General features: G+C 40.3%; 1 protein-coding gene across 4 annotated transcripts in view; it reads left to right on the top strand.

The window, feature by feature from the left end:
• Positions 1–21676, top strand: part of LOC131474277 (cGMP-dependent protein kinase 1) — a 149657-nt gene that overhangs the window by 90540 nt on the left and 37441 nt on the right. For all 4 annotated transcript variants that reach the window (XM_058652058.1, XM_058652057.1, XM_058652059.1 and 1 more), the window contains exons 5-7: positions 3352–3415; positions 8080–8157; positions 13273–13367. In XM_058652058.1, coding sequence (XP_058508041.1) covers positions 3352–3415; positions 8080–8157; positions 13273–13367 — 237 coding nt within the window. The remainder of the gene's footprint in view (positions 1–3351; positions 3416–8079; positions 8158–13272; positions 13368–21676) is intronic.

The raw sequence follows: 21676 nt of genomic DNA on the forward strand, positions 1-21676 counted from the left end.
ACTGAGTGTATCGAAGACGACATGTTTGCACAAGCGCACTTTGCATCATCGAAATTACGCGACGGTTTGTGCTATCAGAAACGGTTTCTGAAAGCTGAGAAGTTGAACGTCAAAGCCAACATGTCGTTATTACGGTAATTTCACTCGCGCTGTTGCAGGAAGCCAGAGAATCAGCATCTTTGTCACTAGAGAGGAGAAAAACGCCTGTACATAGTTTCCATTTTTTGGCCTGTTTTTGGACATTGAGACAAGCTTAACAAGTGTGACTTTAAATATGTTTTATACTATTCAAATTTCAAATTTAACACACAAAATCTGGTGTTCATGTACAACTTAATTTTATTTATTATTTATTTATTCGCTCTGCATTTGTTGTGGAGGAGAAACTCAGAAAGACCATAAAAGAAAACCACACAGTCTATGACATATGGGAGGCGATAAATGCTTGTGAGGATTAAAATATCCATTTTGCCCCTGTAATGTTTAGTTTAAGGAGAGGAGGAATTACAAGGGCTGTGTGTAAATGACACGGAGCGCTAAATATGCAGTTCTGTGTTATTGTTTTTAAGGTTAGTGGGCCATTAGTCATCACTCTGTGTCCATTTAGATTAAGAATTCAGCTATGAGGCATAGAATTAAAGCAGTAGTCACAACATGTTTCTTCATAATGTTGGTGGGAATTTGACTTAGTTTGTGCTCGCAGTCACAAAATGATTGGTTGTATTTCATTTATTTACACAAACTCCTTAAAAATTACACTTATGATACAAAGACACCATAAAATAAATACAACACCATATCCTGTGTTCCAGACCTTTAAATAAATGAATAAAAAGACATGGACAACATGAACAATGATCAAAAAGAAACTCGAAAAACATTCGTAATGACCAATTTCCCCACCTCTGTCCTTTAAAATTGATATAAATTTTCCCAAGGTGATTGTGACAGTTTAAGATCTTTTTTTTATATATAATATATTCCATGAAACTAGAGCAGTGTAGATACAAATCTGTCCTCCCAAGTTCAGTCCTGAATCTGGAGACATTTATGAAGTAGAATTGACCTTTAAACTTCCCTCATGGGACTTGAAAACCAGCAGAACATAATTAAATTTGCAGTATTCTTTAGTAAAAAAAGAAAAACACCCCAGTAACACACACTTAAATAAAAACAGACACCTGTAACGTAAAGTTGTTAGTGCGTAATTTTAAATATAAACAAGTATCTCTTACATTTAAACCAAATGAGTTCACACTAGATGATTAAGTCTATCACCTCTACAAGACTTTCTATCTCTGTGTTTCCCAGTATTTTCGTGCTGCACACAGGAAGTGATTTATTTTTTGTCGAAACAGACGGAGGCAACAGAAACATTGCGACAGTAAAGTGAGACGGCTTCTAAGAGATTGGAATACGACGGAAAACTGGACAAAGCAACCATGAATAGTTGTGGAAGTGAAGTCATTCCACCTCTCGTCCTCGCCCACCCCCTGTGCTGCTGGTGTATACACACAAATGCTCCCTCAGTTAGGTTGGCCTGACGGAGCTACAGTTCTCACAAATGAGGATAACAAAATCATTGCAATAAACGAGACCATAAAACCTATGTTATTGGAGAGAAACAATAAACCTATATTATATTAAACTTATGTTAGTAAATTAAATTAAATGTAATGAGAGTAATGAAAAAGTAATTAAAAAGAGAGCATTAGTGGGAATAAAAAACAACCCACACTTTCCCTTTAGCGCTGTAGTATCATTATTATTATTATGAATTATCTGTAACAGTGTTTCTTCAGCAGAAGCTTCCATGTTTATGCTCAACTGCTTGAGGGTTGCAGAGTTATTATGTTACATGTCGGCCGCGCAGCTGCTCCGCTATAGGAAGCAGCAGCGACACAACGAGAGACACACACAGTGGCGCGGGTCTGGGTGCAGAGACAAGATGGTTCAGATTACTGTAATAAAGCATGGAAAATGAGAGGGGGAGAGGGAGAGAGATGATACGGAGGGATAAGGCCTTTGGTCACCAGCGTGGGTTATTTTTATTTTTTTCTCCTCCTTGATAAACATTGGGCCAGTTTTATTCAGCAGGCATGATAACACGCTGCCGGTGTTCATGGAAGGAAACAGACCAAACATTGGCGCCTCATACAGGTGTTTTGACCCAGCAAAGCTCTGCTGTGTAACCAGGCATGTTAAAAATACTGTAATACAATATACAGCCAAACTCACTCAGCTTAATATTGATTTTTACCTCTTCTGTATGCCTATATTTATGCAAGTCACTGTTTCAAAGTCAATGTAAGCTGGGAGCTACACTGTTTGGTGACACGTGCGGTAAGAAGTAGCTAATGTTATTCCCAAAGTAATGCCCAGGTAATACCTTATTACTGTCAGCCACCATCAGTGTAAGACCTTAACAGGAAAATGTTTGTGAATCAAAATTCATAATTATCACATTTTGAAGTTCAATTCATCCTCAATTTAACTTGGTTAATAGTATAAAACACAAGATAGCATTACTATAATATTACTTGCTTATGACAAAGTGATTGCTGTACTTCTACCATAATTATAGATGTACAGTAATGTAAAGTGTTCTTCATCTGACAATCACATAAGATTAAATCAGAAATTAAGCAACTTTTGATGCTTTTTCATCTTATTTATTTTGTCAACCCTGACTGCTGCTCTTATGCCATAAAGAAATAATTAAGTTCTTCACCTTGACTACATAAAACGTACCCATTAAAACCTTTTATAATCTCATATATCTTAACCTCCATGTCATTAAAACATATATATTATGCATTCGATTGTATTATGCTTTCATTCTGAACATCAACTATATCATCAATATCATCATATTGACCAATTTTCCTGTTTGGCATAGATGTAATGTTTCTGGGAATCCAGCAGGTGGCAGTGTTGTATTGTAAATAGCAGAACAATTGTTAATTTGTGTTTTATGATCATAAATTATGTTGGTTAGGAAAAAAAACATGTTTATGCAATTTATATGAATGGGACATTTTTTGTACTTAAGGCGATGAGAGTGTAGTTTCTTTCGTCCTGGGCTGTTACCTTCAAATCTCATCATCATGTTGTACATGGGAAATGTTGTCTATTTTGTGTTTCTTATTGTGTAAATAAGTTTAAAAAAGGTTTAAAATGCTTAAAAATATGTTGATTTATTGTCTTACTCTGACCATTGAAACTGAAAAAAAGGGAAATATTTTGCACTTAAGGTGAAGAACTCTTAAGAAAGGGTTGCATTAGAGTTAATATGTAAATAGAATTGTATCCTATTATCAAAACACACTGTCTTTCATTTTTTTCCTGCAGTGTTCCCACATTTCATGGCCTCCAAGACGACATTCTGAGCAAGCTTGCTGATGTCCTTGAAGAGGTAAGTGCCTTTATCCAAAGTGTCTGCCATCTGCAGCCTCCTATACACGTCTTAATACATTTCCATATTTCATTAGCGGCGCCAAGAGTGCACTGTTGGGATTTAGGAGCAATTGTTGCTATTTAGTATGTGCTCAGTGTGGTAATGCCAAAGTAAATGGTCCACCTGCTAAAAGCAGCCAATCTCATGAACCTGCTCAGGAATTCAGTAAACTGCTTTCAGGAGCCATTCCAGTCCTCAGAGGGGGTAAAAGAAGCGAACAGAGTCATCCATTTCGTTTTTTTGTTGTGCGGTGACATCTATTTTGAGCCTTAGCTGGGAATGTTTTCACCTTTTCAGTGTGGTTGTGTGTCTGTGTGTGGAGTGATCTGCTGAAGCAGAAACAGTGTGTGTGTGTGTGTGTGTGTGTGCATCACAACTGTCAGAAAATAGGTGAGAAGATTAGATCAAATTAGACTAGATTCGACTTTATTGATCACACACAGGGGATATTCACTTGTTACAGCGGCATGACAGTCAGTGTAGAAAGTTATAGGCAAAGTTAGGGCTTTTGTTGAAGTGTGGTTGTACTCAAGCTGACTGTTGTGCATCCTCATTGTTACCCCAAACCAAAGAGAGGCAGACACATGCTCAGTGTAAACATGGTTGCCAGTAGATACACCATGAAAAAAAAGAACCTAAAGAAATCGTCACCATAGGGCCGGTTGTGCACATTTTAAATACTTTTCATTCTTCATCTTTTGACAATTTCACCTGTGTTCATGCACATGGGCGGTGTTTTATGTGATCTTCTTATTTCCACAGTAAGGCTAAAATACACTGTGTTCAAACAAGTCTTACACTCATACCATTAAGTGCCAAAAATGTCAAACTGCAATTTCCAATCTCACCATACCATTAAAGCATAATATTAACATAGCATTTCTTTATATCTGGATGTCAATCTGGAAGCTATAATTTTCACTACTCTCCACCACATGGTGTCATTTTTGGCCATATTCGGCATATGGAGAATATAAATGCTATTTCCACTAGATGGCACTGTCACTATTCCCCTCCTCCATGGGCCTCTTTATCTCTCCATTACTCAGTTTTTTTCCTGACTGGAAAATTGAGGAAAAATCAAGGAAATTGTTTGAAATGATCATATTTGTGTAAATGCAGCTTGATTAGAAGAGTCTGGATGGCATTAGCTCATAACAACAATATCAATTTTTAGAAAGGTTGTGTGGACACAGTTTTTATGATGATGGATTACGAAAGTCACGTTTCAGGAGTTCGCTCATCCATCCTCTTCACGAAAACACAAATGGAAAAGAATGGTTGCCAGGAAAATCACTGGTATGTTGTTTTACCTGGGATGTTTTTTGTGATTTAGTGTGTCGTGTGAGATGTGTCAACACCGCTTGGTTTTCTTCAAATCTGCTCGCAACGTCTTTTGATGTTTTCTCAGGCACAACTTAGTTATGCAAACATATTCTCATTTGCTCTTTTGATCTTTTGTGCTCCGAACATTGAGGCTTTCAATGTGTGGAGCAGCTGTTTTTGTCAGTGCAACTCGCTGCGCGTGTCACTACTAGCAAGGAGTCCAGATCTTTCCGTTCCAAAGAAGAATATTTCACACACAGCACAGTCAATAACGAGGACCGTAATTTGTGAAAGACAAAAAATACAATCACAACATTTTTATGTGAGGTGGTGAAGGTAAAACTGACAATAGTGAATCAGGAGAATCAGTTTAGTTACAGCGCTCTGAACCAGGCGGAGGCACGGACGGGCAGGAGAGGCAGGGGAAGGTAAATCTGTGGGTTACACGTAACAACCTTTATGGTGGAGGACAAATCCATCAGGGAGAAGAAAGGTTTGTGGGGAAAGTGCATTGGCAACCCTCTGCATAACAGTGACAGAGAGTGAAGTGGAAAGTGTAAAGATGGGACAGTGTGATTAAAGGAAATGGAAAGAAATAGAACAAACAAAATCACATTGTGGAGTTTCAGATTAAATCTGATCTGTTTAATCAAGGACATATAAAACAAGCCCTAAGTGATGATGCACCTGCGCGAAGCCGATTTAACGGGGACTATTCTCCAGCAGTGCTAACAGGAGGAGGACAGACTCGGAGACAGGTTCGGGCTCGAAAATGACAGCCTGTGATAACAAGAGTTCAGTGTACACAGGTGTCAGCTCAGGAACAGGCGAAGGTGTGATCTGACGTCACACATGTGCAAGACAGTTAATGTGGCAGCGAATGTGAGGGAAACACAAGAACTAACCCACACCAGAGGGAAGGAGAGGTAAATAGATACAGGTGAAAGTGATTAGGGCAACTTGGTGTAATTGAGGGACAGGAAGCGAAGAGAACTGAAACAAGATGAGAGTGTGCTTGTACTTGGATGTCGCAGTTTCCCAGTTAGGAGTCAGAAATTTTAATTGGATAGCCCTGAAGCCACCAGATTGTTCTAAAGGCCCATTTATACTCTATTTACATCCGTCCATTCTAAACATTATCTTTGTCACTGCTCTACTGCACCTCCGTGCGTGTTTTTGCACTGGTATTTTTGCACTGGTATGGACGGCCCTCTATAGGACATCAACAAACCATTGAAAAGGTTCTTTTTTTTGTTGTGCTTGATCCAAAATCAGCTGAAACGCAAGCGGATTTCTTGGCGGTGGAACTTAAGACCACTGAATTTACGTCGTCATATTGATGTGGAATATTACTCATTGGTGTGGATCGGCATTTTCGATATCTCCACATGTCCACTGCGACGTTTGACAACTTGTTTCACCACATAGCCCCTCAAAGGCCTGTACATACTCTGCAAGAACAGAGAAATTAGTTCTCTCTCCCAGGAGCCCTCGTTTGGGAGATATTACAGTTTGTTCTTAACACATTATCTTGGCAGAGCTTTTTTCTCGTGTGATGTCCAACAACTAATTTTAAGTGGGTGTGATTAATGCAGAAATGTAATTGTAATTCCCTATGAAGACTTGAGTCTCTTAGTAAGTAGTAAGTGGTCAGAACTAACTTTGTTCTTGTTCTCGAGAAAAAGAGCAAATGTCTCTGTTCTTGCAGAGTACATGTATGTACAGGCCTTGAGTGAAGCTGGTTTTGTGGCTGCAAGGATAAACCAGCGAGCTCTGGCAGCATCTTTTGTTTCCCTGCTTCTTCATCGTTTTTCTGACTGATTGGACTATTGACTCTACACTGCCCCCACGATTTACGGTGGTATTGCTCTGCTTCATCTGAATCATTGAATGCTCCCCTACTAAGTGCACGATGATGGACAAATGAACGCAAAGATGGCCACTTTGAGTATCAACAGGAAGCGGAAGCTTTCGTTGTCAGTACTTTGATGCACACAGTAATGTCCTGCTGTGGTGTTTTTATGTATGAAATACCACATAATTCATAGATCAAATGGACCAGATTAGCAGTTTCTGTGGAAACTGGAAGGCAAATACTCCTAGTTCTGACTCTGGACTTTACAAGCAACTGGAATGAATCAATGCTATTGTTGCAAGGCTGACTGGTTTTTGCTTTGATTATCTGTACTGAGAAAGCAACTGTAAGGCATTTCAAACATGTCATTGGGGTTTTGTATTTAACTTGAAGCAGAGGATGTGTGGTTCAGTTTGTTTATTTGGCGATGCTGCAGTTAAATCCATCTTTCTTGACTTTTTTTTCCCCTCCCCCATTTCTATAATTAATCCTATTGTCCTGTGATTGATTTCCAATGAGTCACTTTTGGACATTCTCTGTTTGTTAATTTCAGAATAATAAACAGTGTACAAATCAATAAGGTAAACATCACAACTGCGGTGTTTTAACTAAAAGTTGTGCTTGGGATTGCTGCACCAGCAGCTCAGTACAGTGCTTGAAGTGAGGCTTATGCTATAGGGTGTACATTTCCTGGGAGAAGCAGTGTGAGAATAAATACCTGAAATGTCAGCCACATTTTTGTGCTGATCTGCTCATGATCCAACAGGAAATACCAAGCTCAGGCTTTCAGTCTGGACTTGTGCTTGAAGGTGCAGCATGATGTGTATGTTTGATGCAATGATGAAAACTCCAAGCAAAAACAAAATAAAGGATCCTAACCTGTGGACATCACATTAAGTCCCGCCACATTTCACATATCACTTCAAATACACACAAAGACACTGTCCTTGGGACAGAAGTATTTATTTTCCATCACTCAAGGTTACAATTGTGTGAATGCAACTTCTTTACCAATGTGTGTTAGCCTTGTCCAGTCCAGACTGTACAGTATGTAGCCTCTATGCTGCAGGCGGGCGATTAGTTCCAGCTCCCACAACCTGAACCATGCAGAAATACTGGGTGGGAAAAATGCACTGATGAATGGATATCCTGTAATGCTTTTGCTCTCGCAGAGGAACTACGGCAGATTTATTCATTTATTTTTCTTTTAGTTGCTTATTCATATTCAAGGTCACAGAAGCATGTCCGTGTAAGCTGTGGGAGGAAGGTAGAGAAACACCTCGGTCTGCGGTATTAACAAGAGAGAGGAAAAAAAAAAGAAATCAAATTGAGATTTTATCGCACGGCAACAAAATCATCCTCACTCAGGGAGTGCAGTCGTGTTATGTAATAAAAAAATAAAACTCCTGACTGAAGCACTTTTCTTTTCTTTCTCTGACAGACACATTATGAAGACGGAGAGTACATCATCAGACAGGGGGCCCGAGGAGACACCTTCTTCATCATCAGCAAGGGAAAGGTGAGAATGGCTGCCAAAAATGGCCGTCACCGACTGGGATTCGCGCCGCACATGTCGAAACTGTTCTCTTTGTGTGTTTCGCTCCCAAGCGTCAACGTAAATAGACAGCCAGCCAAACTCCTTCTCAAGAGCCAGGAAGTGAGCGTCCTTTGCTCCTTTAATGACTTCCCCAACAACAACAATTAAGTCAGAATGACAACACTGAATCAGAGTGAAACTCGGAAAAGAAAGACAGCAAAACGTCTTTGTAAATAAGTGTACAACCATCAACAGAATTAGCTTCACATTAGCAGGAAAGTGTATGATAGCTTGTCAGGCTAACACTGTAGCCTACTGCTACTTTCATACAAAACTCTGTAAAATATCCATAAAACTCATAAACATATGCAGGATGTGAGGATACAACGGACGATGTACATGTTCTTCCGCGGTACTCTCAACGTTTACATTCACACTCCCCACTTCCGGTGGTTCGGCGGATTTCAAAATAAAAGCTCCGCTTTCTATACGTCCGTTGTGGAAACATTTCAGAGTCAAGCAAAGCGGTTGTGTTTGTGGTTGGAAACTCTCATCACCAGTGGCTGTTTCTGAGCAGCAGAATGGACTCGCTGTCATTGCACCTTCCTGTCGTCAGCTCTCGCTCTCGCACACACACACACTGAGCTCAGATGACACACACTGTCCTGTCTTCTCCGAGCGTGACATGTTCATCAGTTTCCTTTTCCCACTGTCACACTTCTAGAATGTTTCAATTAAATCCACAAAGGCTCAGACTTAGAAGTCTCCCCACCTAAAAGCTGGAGTAGACAGTTTGTCACAATGATATTTAAACCCCAACGCCATCCACATTTATATTGATCCCCACTTGCCGACTGAATCACGTTTTTATGAGGAAAAAAAGAAGAAGGTACAAATCGATGTACAATACAAAGGAACTGTGTAGGAGCTTCTTTTGCTGTTAGTTTATTGTTGGGATCCTCCCACCACTTGCAGAAATGGTGCACAGTCGATTTGTGCAAAGTGATATGGCTCAGGTGTTGATGAGGACCTTCTGTTGCACACGGAGGAAACAGTGTTTGAGTGTGGGATTTAAGTGGTCTGATCTGTTTGTTTAAAGCCCACAGGACTGCAAGGAAACTACTGAACTACATTGATATGAAAATATTGGACCTTTAATCTTTTTTGGAACAAATCAAGCAGCAACAGCCGGGGCTTTTTTTTCTTCTTTCTTTTCTTTGTGACAATTTAGTGATTACAAACTGCTTAATTCAAAAAGACTGTGAAAAATGGCTCTCACTCATTATCTTTGCACAAGGGGGTGTCAAGTGTCTTTTGTGATTTTCGATGACACCAAACAGCGCCGCAGTCGCAATAAAAAGCTGTTTTCATGACGTGAACTCCAGACAATGTGTCCAAGATTTGGGTCTGGACACGATCCACAGTTTTTTCTCCACATATGACGATGATGATGATGATGATGATGAACACAGCTGTGGCACAGGAAGCAGGAGAATCTCCAGAACATCCGGGCAAAGAGTCGTGTTCTCAGTCAGATATCTGAATGAGAATCAGAATACTTAATTAATCCCCAAGGGGAAATTGGCTGCATTTCATTTGCTCCATCAAGTAAAAAAACAACACACACGCGTGGGGAGAATAGAAAATGAGCTGCAATATTATCAGAAGCTAAAAAAGATAAATACGACAAGAGACATGTTCCTTACCCTAATATTACAAATAAAATATAAACTATGCAGAGTAAAACAGACGTGTCAGGCATTTGCACAGACGACTCTGAAGTTTGACAAAACACAACTGGACGTCGTCTGAGTCAGACGCGGTCACAACAGCGGGAGAATCTCCAGACGATCCAGGCTTAGGACGTTTTATCCTGCTGTGTTCTAACACGGGCTCAATCTGACATTTTCCAGAGATTAGAGGAAAGCCTGGTTCACACTGGATGTGAGATATAGAGCGAGACAGGCAGAGAGAGGGAGGGAGGATCTGCACAGCTGCTAAAATAGATTTAAAAAGTATAATATTTATGTTTCTCGTGTGTTCAGATTCAGCATAGACACTGAAGTGACTGTAAAAAGGGACATGTTTTCTGTCGTTTTGCTGCTATAATGTCAATATCATTGACACTATGATAACTTTCTGTCTATTTCTGCAACACACTGCAAAAAAAGTGGCCAAAAATCACACATCCAGTAAGTTTTACAAGTTTTAATGTGACATTAAAATCGTCATTTTAACAGCAATGCCTGCAGTCAGGACCATATACACTTTGAAAATAGTGTTTAATTGAACTCTTTTGGTGTTGATTCAATGTGTAAATTGTTCATTTTAAAACTATTTCAGAGTGTATTTGTAGAGTGTTATCTTAATACTAAACAAGTTAAATTGAACCCTTTAACATTTAATCATCAAAATGTCTGTCTGGACTTTTTTTATGCTTATTTTAACCATAAAAGGGCCAGAAAATGTCCTGTGAGCCCTATCTTTACAGTTTACTGCATGTTAAAATAGTGTATTAACAATTTAAAATGAAGAAAAACTAAACTTTTTATTATAGTTGTACATGAACACCAGGTTTTTGTGTGTTAAATTTGACATTTGAACAGTATAAAACCAATTTAAAGTAACTTTTGTTTGAGTCTTTGCCTCAATGTCCAAAAACAGGCAAAAAAAACAGGAAACTATGTTTCAAACTCTCCTCTCTGCTGACAAAGATGCTGATTCACAGGCTTCCTGCAACAGCGTGAGTGAAATTACCGTAATAAAATAATAATATAATATAATAATAATAATAACCACTTCTCAGCTTTCAGAAACTTTTTCCGGTAGCTCAAAAGGTCGCGTAATTAAAGTAACGCAAACGTGTCGCCGGCGATACGCTCGCTGTTAAAGGGTTAACATGAATCCATTGTGGATTTGGTCCTAAACTGAACAGCTGTTAAATTGTCTCTTACATTAACACTGCACATTTTTACTGTGTATTTGAAGCAGGCCTGAGGGAGCTGGCAGGAGAAGTTCAGGTGATTTTTAGTTTTTTTGCAGACATTTGCATTCCGACATACAGGACCAGCCCCTGAGGACACTTTCCAGAAAATGTCCAGACTGTGAAACAAAACCACTTCATAAAAAACATTAAAATTAAAAAAAAAATCACACCAATCCACAATTTATTAAAGGTGAGATGACTGACAGACTGAGCAGGTAACTGCCATGAGTCATGCTGACCGATGAAGGAGAGGCGTAGACATGGAGTGGGTTCACTTGACACTTAGTGTGCATGGACACACACACACAGAGATTCACTTGTGACCTTATCGCTCGGCTATTTCCACATGTCACACTGCAGGCTGCAGACAGCGCACTCTGTCTAGAGGACATTCCACCAAATCTGGTCTTCTGATAACACAGACACACACAGTCTTACCTCCAGCAAGTCTTTTCTCCTCCTCCGCCCTCTCCTGTTCCTCCACCTGCTCCCACACACAAGACAGTAAATAATTATGCTGTCACTCAGGTGGAGACAGGAGTACAGTGTGCTGCTGCTGCTGATGCTGCTGCTGCTGCTGCTGAATATGCTGCTGCATGTTTGCAGAACTGACTAATGGATTGACAAGATCCTTCATTAGGCGAAGCCGCCGCCATCTTTATTCACTTCCTCTAAAAAAGAAATCTCTCTCACGACTGCAGCCGCCGCCGTCGTCGTCGCTGTGATCTGTGAAGTCCAGTGACGTACGGAGCCATCACTCACACGTCGCCTGGCTAATGAAGTGGTCAGTGGTGCCGCTCAGAGATGGCAGTCAGGTGTTTGTTACAGACTAACCATGCGTGGGACACCTGTCACTCCTCCCACCCGTGCGTCTAATATTTAACCCGCTATATTGAGCGATCATTTAGGTGTCAATTATTCTGTAAACGAAATGTCATCCCTTTCTAATGTTTCAGCTCCACTCGACACTCGAGTGTCAGTCACGTTGTTTTCCATTACTTCATCGTACCTCCTCAGTGGCCTTTAGAGCTTGTGGTTTTATACGCGACACAAACACATAAACTAGTGACGGGTAAAGAATCAGTTCATTAAAAAGATTTGTTCACAGAATGGTTCAGAACTTCCTGCATGAACAGAGGTTCACGATCACCGTCTTTCAGCAGTGCTGTCTCCAAATACACCAGACTCCTCTGTTAAAGATTTTACACATTTCCTTTGCTGTTGCAGATTAACTTTTTAATTAAATTTAATTAAAGTTCTCAGGATCAAGTCTTTTTAACTGATCTACAGTTCGGCATTGTTCGCTTTGATTCCTGTGTTGGACGTCGCGCTCATGACTCAGTGGCCGGCAGTCTGTTGACATCACATTTTAGTATTGGCTCAGCTCGCTTAGACCTCCCTAGAGCAGGTACCAAAAAAAAACACCAGGTACCAGGAACTATTAGTGATGGAAAAGCAAAATAAACAGAATAGAGCTGAGTAGTGCTCGAACTTTATAATGAAAAAGAGCCACTAGTTTCATCCTTGATACTATGGCTGTTCAAAATGCATTTGAACCTGGGAGGGAAAGTACAAATTCAAACCTCAAAAACAAATTTGAGCTCAAAATAAACAGCCTCAAAGCACATCGGCGTGTCTGAAGTGCTTACCATTTGGTCCAGCAGAGGGTGCTGTGAGTGCACTTTGGCTTTAGATCCATTTTGAAAAGTGGAAGTTCTTCCAATTTTGGGTTCTTCATCGTATTTGGCAAAGAAACAAACAAATATGCTGACCCACCTGTTAGCTGTTAGCTCCAGTAACGGCTTGTCACAGTCGCGGGGCTGCTGGTTCCAATCCCAAACAATCTTTCACTCTCACATTCGACGCACACATGAGGAGAACATGTAAACTCCATGCAGAAAGACCCTTGTTCTGAGTCTTTTAGCTGCAAGGCAACAGCGAAACCACTACTCCACTGTGTGACCCATATCACATAAAAGTGAATTTTGACAAACGTGACAGCCCTGACCGGTGCTCACACGACTCTCCATATGGTCACGCTCTCATACTTTCACTTTTGTTCCATTCTTCTCCCTCTCACGCTCTTTCCCTCATTTATATTTGTCCACCAGGTCAATGTGACGAGGGAAGATATACCCAACGGGGAGCCCGTCTACCTGCGCAGCCTCGGCAAAGGCGACTGGTTCGGAGAGAAAGCACTGCAAGGGTAAGATTGCTCCTAATAACGCGGCCTCTTCCAATTTAAATCCTCTTTTCAGCTGCTGTCACTGTCACCTGCCGCCAACTCACTTTGACTGACAACCGTGTCCCTAATATCCTTCCACGTACACACAGCGTACATCGTTCTTTTCTAATTTGCTATCCATCAGCCTCCAGCTCATACCTGTCTCTTCTTTTCCCACCACTCGCTCGTCGTGCGATGATTTTATAAATGTTTGTAAATGCTTAACGGCGGACACACAGTCAGTCAATCGATTTACTGTCGCCGCTCCAGAATAATCCTGTGGGATCGGGACAATATTTTCAACACTGATACATCAGTAACTTTGAGTTCATTAAGAAGGACGAGACAGAACAGAACAGTTGGCAGCCCCGAGTTAATCCAAACAACACAAGTACTCAACCATGGAGATATTTTGTTTTTAACACTCTTTATAGAAAGTACAAATAACAGCGTTGACTCTGAGGTGTGTGCTCTTCTTCCCCCCAACTCTGGGTTTGCCACAAACAAAAGACACAAATGATAGTGTTTATGTTATGTTAAGTTCTATATTTTGCACTTGGCTTTGTCACGCTGACAAGAAACTCCGGGGAATTTATACATTTATAATGTTTTTAATGACTGAGTTTCTGTATTTAACATGTGGTAGCACATACTCTCAGGGCAAGACCCCATTCATGTATTCATCCATCCATTTACTTATCACAGGACCAAGATACAAACCACAACTTACTCACAATCACACCTTCCACAGTCCACAGTTAAAAGATTTTTACCCTAATTTAACAGCTTCAGAGTATGTGCGATGGTTAAAGGTCTTGTTGCAGGGAGATTGGGGGCGGGGGGTTGTATTCACTGCCCCCTACTGTCTGTTAACAAAAGATCAGGGACCGCTGACCCAGAATGCTCAGAATCAGGCTGAAGTCTCAGGTCTCTGGAGAAACACAAATTGCTTCAAGGTTAGCGTCTATAAGTTCAAGGCAGTGATAGCCTTATTTTAGACATCCGTCATGGCAGAGCCGGCGAAAAAGAAGCAAAGGAAACTGTTGTCGGAGGAAGCGAGGAAGAGGAAACTTGTCTTTTCTCTCCCCCCTCTCTCTTCCCCATTTTCATTTCACCCCAACCTGTCTAGGCAGATGACTGCACATCTTTGAGTCTGGTTCTGTCAGAGATTTCTTCTTCTGTTGAAAGGGAGTGTTTGCTGGAGAAAAACCTGGAGAAAACACACACAGAAACATTGATTACATTTAATATTGTAATAATACCTTCATCCACATGATATGACGGCTAATTCCGTCCAAGCCAAAATAAATCGCAATGCCATACGGCGTCACATAAAACGTAGGAGATGCCTTCCACTCCTCTTCTGCGTCCAAAATCTTAATCATCTAATTGTTTCTTGAGAAACTATAAAACACGTCTTTGAAACGTTGCCGATGGAACCAGCAGACGACCACAAGCGGCCATTTCCTCCTCCACAGAAGAGAGGATTTCCTCTAAGTCTGTGTGATTCTTTCTCTTTCACAAGAGACTCAGTTTCTTTCACTGCATCGTTTCACAGCGCTGATACGAGGCTTAAAGGTGGTGCTGATGTGACACAAGATGAAGTATTTCCTTGTTATTTGTGAAGCCCAAAGTAAAGTAGAACTTCAAGAGATGCTCCACGCTGCGGTGGATCGTGATTGATTATGATGATTTTTTTCAATTATTTTCTCTTTCCTTGTTAGAGTAACATCACATTTAAGACAGCACCACTGCGCTTCCCCTCGATCGAAATCTTTTATCTGCACAAATGAATTCAACACCTCGTGTGTTTCTGAGCACAGTCTCTGCAGCTCATGGCGAAAAAGAGATAAAAAACCTGTATAAATAAGCAGATGTTAGTAAAGCATGAACAGCCCCCCCGGCACTAACACCTGTAGCAGAGTATAAACCTGTGCCAGGAACACATTTCTCTGTCTGTGATGATGATGACGATGATGCACCGGGGCAGGTTTTGAAGGAACCAGGCTGTGTGCGGTGGAACTGCAGGGATCAATTGATTCACTGCAGGAGCATTTCACCCGCCATAAAAATGTTCTATATGTTCCCTGTCTGCCCTCAGAGGCCACTGCCTTCAAGCTATATTTGTTTTATTTTATTTATTTATTTATTTTCTTCATCCTGCAGCTCCGAAGATAATCTATTATTAAAACAGACGGAGGGTGGAACATTTATTAGTTTATAGCGCTTGTTCTCAATCTGGAGACCGGTGGCACACGTCCAGGTGGTCCATGAAAAGTGTCCAAATTCCTCCATTTAAAAATGGAACGTGATTTACTCCACATGGATCAATATTTGCACTTATTTTCACGGCTGGTTTCATTTAGAAACTTGTGATCTGACATGTTTAACCTTTGTTATATTGATATACAAGAGCATTATATCACAGTATGTATTGCTTTGGAATGTCTGCCATGTCCTATCTTCTGGATTATCATTATGTCATATGGAATTATAGATTATTTCCTAGTGGAACGATTCCTTAACAAATTACACTATACATTAGGGGGTCCCTAGAATATGTTTTGTGGTTTTTTTTTTAAAAAGAAAAAAAAAGATCCAGCACTAACATGAATGGTAATGGAGATGTCGCCATCTTGTGGCGACACAGCCTCAAATCAACTCCTTTAGGTTTTTAGGTTTTAGCTCAGGAACACATAATAAAAAAAAACACAATAGCCCCTAAAAAGATTTAAAATGTGATAGAGGATTTAAGTTAATGCAGGATCTGAATCTGTTTTTCTTTTTCACTTGATGACGTGTAAAAACTGGGATGTTGATGAATGACAACATGACACAGATTAATAATTTATAATTTAATGGATTAAAGAGCTGTGCTACGTATGTGTTGACATATATTCTTTTTGTATTAAAATAATACACTACTGAAAGTTAACACACATACATATATATTTATGTATACATATGTTTTAACCAAAAAGTCCCTTGAGATTAAAATATATTTTTTGAAAGCAGACTGGCAAATATATAGTCTGTTACTATGACAACGTTAATAACATTAAAATAGACAAAGAACAAAAACTACACAGGGAACAGCAATTACACTTTTTAGTAGAGCTGAAGGAATTATTGGAAATATTGAATGATTATTAAATCATTTTATTATATTTTAATGGACAATCTTTATTGTTTTTTGCAGAATAAAAAAAAATATATTTAATTACTGGAATTTTTTAACCAAGAAGCAGCACAAGAAAAGAAGATCGTAGTTTTTTTGCGTATTTGTGTTTTTTTTTTGTTTTTTTTTTCAATTGTGATTTTGATTTTGATTTTTCATCAATGTTTTGAACTCTATGATGTTTTCTAGTGGAGTACATTATATATACTGTATATATATATATATACAGTATATATCCTAGTGAATAATTTGAATTGAACTGGATTTTAAGTGCTGTTTTAAACGTCTCCTCATGCTCTGTTTTTATCAAGAAACACACATCTTTTGTTTCATAACAAAGTGTTGTCTCTCTCCTCCACCTTAGCATATTATTGTTTTCATGAACGCAGCTTTTGTGTTCGAGCGTCTTGAGCGAGAAATGCCCGTTTCACCTCCACCTTTGATGGTCGAGTGTCGCTCGTACATTTAAATGAAGATGCTGGTCATCCTAGAACCCGACCGGCCTTTTGATCAGAGGGCTCTTCTTTCTGTGTGCGGCCATCTTTCTAATTAGAAGTTATCTGTGCATGTGTGTGTGTGTGTGTGTGTGTGTGTCCCTGTTCATGAAACTCAATAGCCCCCCCCACCCTCCACTCAAAAGCTACTTTGTCCATCTGAAGACGCTGCCTTTGATCTGTGAGGACAAACACATTTACAAATCACAGTCTGTTCTCCTGCCAGTGATAATGGTTTGTTAGAGCTAATGAGAGCCAGTCTTTGATAGGTGTGTGTGTGTGTGTGTTTGTTCCTTTAAAAAAACTTACTAATTTGTTCCTAGTGGCAGAAAATGCCTCCTCCCCAAAAACTGCTGTAAAAACATTATATATTCATTTTTTTTCCACTTTAAATGAGTCTGTTTTTTAAAACTTCTTCAGCCTGAAATATACATATCAAATATTAGTTCTTGCGTAGCTTAGCCAATTTCTTAAGGGTTAAATACATAAATATCACATGTTTGTGCACATTTAACCCTGAATTTAGCCCATGTTTCCTCACACAGCTAAATTGCCACATTTAACTGGACGACTGTCCTTGTACCGCTATACCAGGGGTGTCAAACATACAGCCTGCGGCCCACTAGAGAGTCCAATCCAGCCCCACAGGATCATTTGTGAAACTATATTTTTCAGTTTCTTGTTTTTTCCTCAAAGAATTCTGGGTTGTTAATAATATGTTTTGTAAAAAAAAAAAGAAAAGATACTTCATTAATGTGAAACAAAGGGGGAAACATGAGTTTGACACCGCCACACAATATACAATCACTAAAGGGGAGTCAACTTATTGAATAATGGTTGTCCACCTTTCCACCTCCACAGTTCAGCATTGTTCAGTTTGATTCTTGTGTCAGATGTCGCTCTTATGACGACACTCTCTGACCAATCAGTGGCCGGCAGTCTGTCGACATCACAACCCCTGGGATTTGGCAATTAAGTTAACGTTAAGTGTCTCTGAAATGCCTTGCATCTATTGGTGAGAGAGAAGTTTATGTGTTACAGAGGAGAGAGTTGAGAGATTGTTCTGTCGCTGACAGATTGATGTCAGTGTCAGGCCAGCTTCATACCAACAACAGCCCTCTAATAAATGACTGTGAGGGCTCATGTTAGTGTGGGCATGTCGCCACAGGTCCCACTTTTCACACGTGTGGAGCGGCTCACAGCTCTGCGAAGTTATCCTCCTTCAACAGGAACTGTGAAATCCACTCACACCTTCAAAGATTTCCAGCTATGCAGATGACGTAAACTGAAACTAAAGCAATACTGAAGTTAAAATAAGTGTTAAATAGCTCTGTGTTCCAACAGCTCACCGACGCTGTGGTCAGACACACGAGTCTCTCGGGCTGCACCCTGTTTTTATTTGAAACATGCATATTTTGAGATAAAAAAGATCTGCATTCAGATGAGCGCTTCAGCTTTATCTCAGATGTAATCTGCATCCATAGCAACTCACGGTCTCGTTTCAGAGACTTGAGAGTTATTATGGTTTGGATTTACATTGGAAGTCTGACCTGGGAGCGACGTCACCTCCCTCGGGTCGTCTCGGGTTGACCATTGTTAGGAATGCCAGTCGATAACAACACTCTGCATCTGCATGGAATTGTGCTCACACACACAGTCTTAACAACATGTCCACGGGAAGAGAAATTGAAGAGGAAGATGTTTACGGCAGATAATAAACAAGACACTTTTGTTCTTTTCACTTTTGGCACAGGGGTTTGTGAGGTTGCTCCAATTTTCCGACAGGAAACCCAACTTAATTTATTTATTTTTACATTTTCCAAGTTTGGTTGAAGGAGATAAATGTAAGACAAACAAATACTGGCAGACTCTACAGACTCTCGTTGCTCGCCAGGTAGTTTAAAGATCCGGTGTTGGATATCATGGCCATTTTATGACAGACTACAATGAAACCCCTTGTGTTTTTGTTCAATTTACATGGTGTTCGGTTGCTGTAAGCAAGAGGAATACCAGCCAATAAGTGGGTATTTAATTATTAGGAAATGCAATGTCTGTATGACAGAAATGACAAATTATTGATGTATCATCCACCAAAAAATAAACTTCTATGGTTGCACCACTTTTGAAAATGTTAGCAAAAACTCATGAAAGCTGAGCTTTTAGAAACTTTCCACTCAAGTTATGTTATAAATGTGACATGGAAGGTTGTTCAAATGGACGGTAAACATCAACCCATGTGGCACCAGTAGTTTGTTTGGCGGGGATAAACACTTCTTGTCCCCGCCCGTGTCTGTAAATGCTGATGATAGTATTGCCTGACAGAGGATGCAGCATACAAATACCGTTGAACCCTTTCTGTTCACAAGCTTGAGCTTATCATCAAAAAAAATTGTACTTTTCGTGAACTGAGGCTTCCTGGAATGATAGAAAATAGATCTATTCATGTCTTAATGTGAGGCTGCCCTCTACGGCACAGCCACTTTACCTGTGAAGCACAAATCACAGCCACACAACCACCACCTCTTCTTGTTCTTGCCCCAGTTGTGACCCCGGCTTTTTCTTCCCTTTTACTGCACTTCACAGCTACTGCTCCCAACAATTCAGCCTTCAATCCTCTGTGTGTTATTTTCATAACCCCCCATCCTAGGACACGAGATCCCTGTCCAATTACCAGGTTCATTTCAACCATCTACTGGAAATCAACACCACAGGCATACTCCTGTGTGAGTCCAGAGGACATTCCACACACAGCGTGCAGCTGCTATTAAATGCATCTGTACTTGAATTGCGTGCGTGCGTGTTTTCCAATCCTTTTCTCTTTGTGGTGCAATTAACGAGTGCAGAAACCCTCTTTGGCTCACACCACTTGACTGCTTGCACATGAATCACCCCGACAGATATTGTTAAGCGATTGCGTTTCATATAGAACGTCTCCAGCGTCGACGCAAAGTTGTTTTCCTCAGCTGCAGTCGAGCAGCCGGGCGACAGGTGTAACGAGCTGCTCCACGATAGGAAATCCTTCAGGCCTCTTAAGGATGATTCGTGCTTATGTAAACACTATTTCTGTGCGGCGCGGCCTGTGACGTGACGTGTTGTGTGGTTTTGGTTGTATCACCATGGTTAGTAAATGTCCTTAAGACTGTTTGCGTCGCCCTCATGAGACAAAATTGACAATTAATGCATGTGACAGATTGCGGGTGTCACATTAGGCGGAACTCATCAACGGGAAATGAGACAAATGACGAGTACGAGCTGTAAAAAATAAAGTTTAAGATGTTTCATGACAATTTTTCCCCTTGAATTTGTTGTGACTTTGATGGACAGGTTGGTGCGTTTGTCGCAGTGTGGCTGATTTTCTAATGTGACTCCACAGCTGGCACATTGTCGCTGGCAAATCCACAGCTGGCAAATGACAAGTATTTGCAGCTCATCAGCCACTAACAGTGCAAGATGGCTTGCTGTTCAGCTTCTGAATATTTTAATAATAATGTCCTCTCTTCTCATATCTTATCATCATATCATTATCTACAGCTGTGTGGCCGCTTTGTCTCGATGCTGCGCAGCCTTTTCTGACCGCAAACTTGAGTTTGTGAACCACATACTCTCCCACACCAAAGTCCAAAGAGAATATCACCGATTTTAGCTCACAGAGGACAGATGAGCCACTGCTCCACTGCTGCTTGGATTAGATCAACTCCTGTGTGCTGTGACGTAAAATCACCTGTTTTCCCTATGGGGTTTGGTGCAGGGGGAGAGCGGTTTATAAAGCAACGCAAACTTCAGTTTTCAGTGAGAAAACGCAATGGTGACAAAAAATATATTTATTATTATACACACAACCAAATCCAAATTGAACTATCCTATCAACGTATTTGAAGGCAAGTATTTTTCTATTTCATTCTGGTTTTATATATTTTATATTAATTGGGGTCGGAACACAAGGTGTGTATTTTATATTGAAACTGAAGGAGTTCTTCTTCTTCTGCGTTTTTGAGGGCTGTCCCATGCCCCAAAACTCACGGAGTGAACGTGCGTTGAAAATTGAAAATGGGAGGGGCAAATAACTGCTCCGCCCCCAAAAACTGGTTAGCCGGAGCAGCAGGTTTAACGTACAGTAAATTAACAAAACTTGGTACATGTGTTCATTAGGTCAGCACGGTCAAAAAAGATGCTCTAGACCCAACAGGAAGGCCACCATTTTGGATTGAACGTTCTCTATTTGGCGATTTTACACCAATTGTATTTGAACAAACTTGTTTACCTTGTATTTTAAGCCTATTTGGACAGCTGTGGTTGTTTTAAATATGATATAATTAAAAAATCTCAAACCTTTGCTTCAAACTAACTAGTCACACATTGAAAGAGACTCGTGTAACGAGCCGCTCATTCCCTCCGAGGGTCACTCGTCGAGACTCTCGTTCCCCCAAAACTAATTATCACACCTTGCACAGTCACAGCGATGATGCGCCGCATTGTCTTCATTCTTTCAGAGGAGGACGCGCGTTGTTCTTACACCCATTAACCCGGTTATTAATAACCCTCTATATGTGTATCCATGTAAATGGTATTGAACGCTGTTGTGAGCAAACAGAGGAACAGGTGGAGCGGCGTTTGCCAGA

The sequence above is a fragment of the Solea solea genome, chromosome 15 (assembly GCF_958295425.1).
Source record: "Solea solea chromosome 15, fSolSol10.1, whole genome shotgun sequence".
NCBI classification, from domain to species: domain Eukaryota; kingdom Metazoa; phylum Chordata; class Actinopteri; order Pleuronectiformes; family Soleidae; genus Solea; species Solea solea.